This window comes from Tribolium madens, unplaced genomic scaffold (genome assembly GCF_015345945.1).
Source record: "Tribolium madens isolate multiple individuals breed KSU strain unplaced genomic scaffold, Tmad_KSU_1.1 Scaffold_97;HRSCAF=244;Tcas5.2_LG3a, whole genome shotgun sequence".
NCBI lineage: Eukaryota > Metazoa > Arthropoda > Insecta > Coleoptera > Tenebrionidae > Tribolium > Tribolium madens.
The window spans coordinates 15,144,909-15,148,311 of record NW_025401069.1 but is presented as its reverse complement, the minus strand read 5'-3'; the positions used below and the strand labels follow the sequence as shown (position 1 = coordinate 15,148,311).

The 3,403-nt window shown below is 35.4% G+C and overlaps 1 protein-coding gene across 3 annotated transcripts; it reads right to left on the bottom strand.

The window, feature by feature from the left end:
• Window positions 1-124: 124 nt before the first annotated feature.
• LOC123014622 (E3 ubiquitin-protein ligase RNF216-like) lies at window positions 125-3,070 on the bottom strand. 3 transcript variants are annotated; one of them, XM_044413829.1, is made up of 8 exons: window positions 2,970-3,070; window positions 2,716-2,923; window positions 2,506-2,669; window positions 1,884-2,455; window positions 1,553-1,837; window positions 1,218-1,507; window positions 849-1,167; window positions 125-668 (listed from the first exon to the last, which is right to left on the bottom strand). In XM_044413829.1, exons 3-8 carry the CDS (start codon window positions 2,603-2,605, stop codon window positions 489-491), a joined length of 1,746 nt encoding a protein of 581 aa, XP_044269764.1. In that variant the 5' UTR covers window positions 2,606-2,669; window positions 2,716-2,923; window positions 2,970-3,070; the 3' UTR covers window positions 125-488. The 3 variants fall into 3 exon arrangements, with proteins under 3 accessions (XP_044269764.1, XP_044269765.1, XP_044269766.1); XM_044413830.1 differs by having other exon boundaries at window positions 2,509-2,669; XM_044413831.1 differs by having other exon boundaries at window positions 2,519-2,669.
• Window positions 3,071-3,403: the final 333 nt, after the last annotated feature.

Here is a 3,403-nt window from a genome sequence, read left to right as displayed (position 1 = left end):
CTTTTTGTAATTTTTTTTTATTTAGGTGCAGAATATTTTGACTTGGTAAAACACGTTCAAAGAGTTACAAAAGCTCCTGAAAACGTTGATAAATACCATTGCAAAAAACTACGTTTGCCTCGATTCAAGAAACCAATTGATCGTCTTATTGATCGTCTATTCGAGACGTTTTAAACAATTCGGTTTCAGACAATGATGAAGACGACAAACAAATTCCAAAGTCGCAGGATCGGTAAGTTGGGTTTTGTACCGAAATGGAATTTATTGTTTGGTTTTAGACCCGAGCAAATTTACGATGAACTAGAAAATGTTAACATCCAATTGGTGCATCATTTATGTGACATGTTTCCTGATGCTTGTCCTCGTTATATCAGAAATCTGTGTCAGAATAAAACCATGAATGATGCTGTTGTGGATGAATTAATCACAGTTATTTTTAGTAGTGAGTTGGGGCAATTTTTAGAAATTCAATTGTTTAAATATTTTTTTTAGCAAACAATGAGTATCCAAAACGAGCGCTCCCCATTCCTGACCCGGAATTTAACCCGGAAAATCAGTTTGAAATCCTCCGGGAAGTGCTTCCGGATGCTGATCCTGATTTTCTCCAGATGATGTGTGATAAATTCGAAGGAAAGCCAGAAAGTGTAGAAACTTTCATTAACGAAGCCCTGCAAAAACAAAAACAAAAGTAGAGGAAATAAAACCACAATCGTAGTAAAATAAGTGTATTCAACTTGTAAAAAAATATTTATAATTATTGGGGCTGATGATTATCTTGGAAACGACCACGTTGTCTCCCCATCTGGTAATAAAACCAATCAAAAATATTCATTAAAAAAATCACTTACGACTAGATGATTTAATGGAAGTTTCCTTTTCCTCTCATTGTAGTGTTCTTGCACATCTTTTGTTGGGTCATGCTTCAAGACCACATTTCCCAACTCGGCTTTAGCCTCAGCAGCCCCCTTGAGCACATTTTTCTTATTAACATCGTGAGTATCACTATATAAAGGACACAAATTGTAACGATCGCCCCCATTTCCATTAAAATGCTTATAACCGGTGACTGGTTCTTCACATATGTAACACATCGAGGCCCCACAAGAACAAGTCATTCTATTACAGCCCTCTTCCTTGAAAAATTTCACTCCACATTTATAACATTTCCTGGAATTTTGAACCACTTAAGTGAATAATAAAATTACTTGTTTTGTTACCTCAACAAAGCCTCAGTCATTTTATTCTCAACAAAAGTACGAGCCTTGACATCAGCATCTTCTTCGACTTCTTCGCACCTTAAAGGAGCATGCGATGGATTTTTGCACATCCTGCAAGACTCTTTCATGCTTTCAGGATTTAAACATGTGAAAATGCTGTAGCCTGCGGCAGGAATCGTGGCAAAAACGCAGAAAGGACACATTTCCAGCTCCTCAATTCCTGCAGATTTTATCTCTTCGAGAGCTTTCCTTTGGGCGATTTTTGAGAATAATTTCGGACTCAAAACGGCCTAAAATTCGTTTTATTCAAAACACAACAACTTATCACCACCTACTTGTAATGTTTGAAGACTCAATGATGATTCACAATTGCCGAGACATGGAAATGACAGTTTTCCTTCACCAAACGCCACTTCGACACTTTTTACAATGCAAGATTTACAAAATTTGCAATTGTTTCCACACGTGTGGATGTCACGTGGGAGAACTTCTTCGTCGAAGCAACAATTACATGTTTGCATTAAGCCGCGATTTCTCGCTTCTTCGCGTTCCAAATTTTCCCGTTTCTTCAATTCGGTGAGGTAATGGGTGATTTCGTGTCGATGACTCAAATATGCGATCTAAAAAACAGGAATAATTTTTGGAAAAATTTGGGAAAAAATTCACCTCTTGCAGAAGTGGAATATTGGTGATGTTGGTATCCATTCGTGTGGGTTTGCGAACACTTTTCATTGTTTCAGTCTCGGAATTTTGCATTTCTTCTAATTGATTGAAAGTTTTTGCCAGATTGCAGTTGTTGTCAGTCGAATTTGCGTGGAAAATCCTTTGGATCGTGCGAATCGGCATTTTATTGAATGTGTTTCTCAGGAAAACCAAAACATATTCAGTATCAGATGGATCCAATTTCAGTGTTCGTGATTTTTCATTGAAAAATTCCTCGGGATTGGGAATTATTTTCACGAAGTTTTTCACGTTGAAATCACTGGTATATTGCTTTTGTTGTGATGATAGTTGTTGTTTACGTTCGTAATCTTTCAATTTGGGATAATTTTGTTTTTGCAGGGTTTCGTTAATGAAAGTTTCTACACTTTCTGGCTTTCCTTCGAATTTATCACACATCATCTGGAGAAAATCAGGATCAGCATCCGAAAGCACTTCCCGGAGGATTTCAAACTGATTTTCCGGGTTAAATTCCGAGTCAGGAATGGGGAGCGCTCGTTTTGGATACTCATTGTTTGCTAAAAAAAATATTTAAACAATTAAATTTCTAAAAATTGCCCCAACTCACTACTAAAAATAACTGTGATTAATTCATCCACAACAGCATCATTCATGGCTTTATTCTGACACAGATTTCTGATATAACGAGGACAAGCATCAGGAAACATGTCACATAAATGATGCACCAATTAGATGTTAACATTTTCTAGTTCATCGTAAATTTGCTCGGGTCTAAAACCAAACAATAAATTCCATTTCGGTACAAAACCCAACTTACCGATCCTGCGACTTTGGAATTTGTTTGTCGTCTTCATCATTGTCTGAAACCGAATTGTTTAAAACGTCTCGAATGAGACGATCAATAAGACGATCAATTGGTTTCTTGAATCGAGGCAAACGTAGTTTTTTGCAATGGTATTTAACAACGTTTTTAGGAGCTTTTGTAACTCTTTGAACGTGTTTTACCAAGTCAAAATATTCTGCACCTAAATAAAAAAAAATTACAAAAAGATTTATAAATTTCTTGCATACCTCGATCCATGTTACGAATTAAAACACGACACAAGTGTTCCGAATTAAAATACAACACAAGAAAGTTAAAATATTAAAATAGACAAAACTGTAGGTACGAATTAAAAGAGTATCTCTAATGAAATGGTCGAAATCGGACTCGACTCTGATAATCTCATATTGTAAAAACGCCGGTAAGGGAAGTAAAAATTTTAGATAAACGCGTTGAAGGCCTTTGAATTAAGAAAAAAGATGAATTTTTGCAATTTGTGGGGAGAATAATAAAATTTTAACACTAATTATCATCTCATTCGAGTTATTGTCCAGTACTTGTATTTTTTATTTCAGTTGATTTGGATTTCAAGTTCTTGTTTTTGTTATTTTTTAATTTAAAATTCTAGAATTTTGGAAAATTTTTGAGACAATAATAGACGGAAAGAAGAAATGAAATTTTG

Coding starts and splice junctions, on each gene's coding strand:
- LOC123014622 (XM_044413829.1), bottom strand. CDS start 2,605: ATGTTTCCTGATGCTTGTCCTCGTTATATCAGAAATCTGTGTCAGAAT. Junction 1,838..1,883: donor ATATTCCACTTCTGCAAGAG/GTGAATTTTTTC, acceptor CCTGTTTTTTAG/ATCGCATATTTGAGTCATCG. Junction 1,508..1,552: donor TGAGTCTTCAAACATTACAA/GTAGGTGGTGAT, acceptor AACGAATTTTAG/GCCGTTTTGAGTCCGAAATT.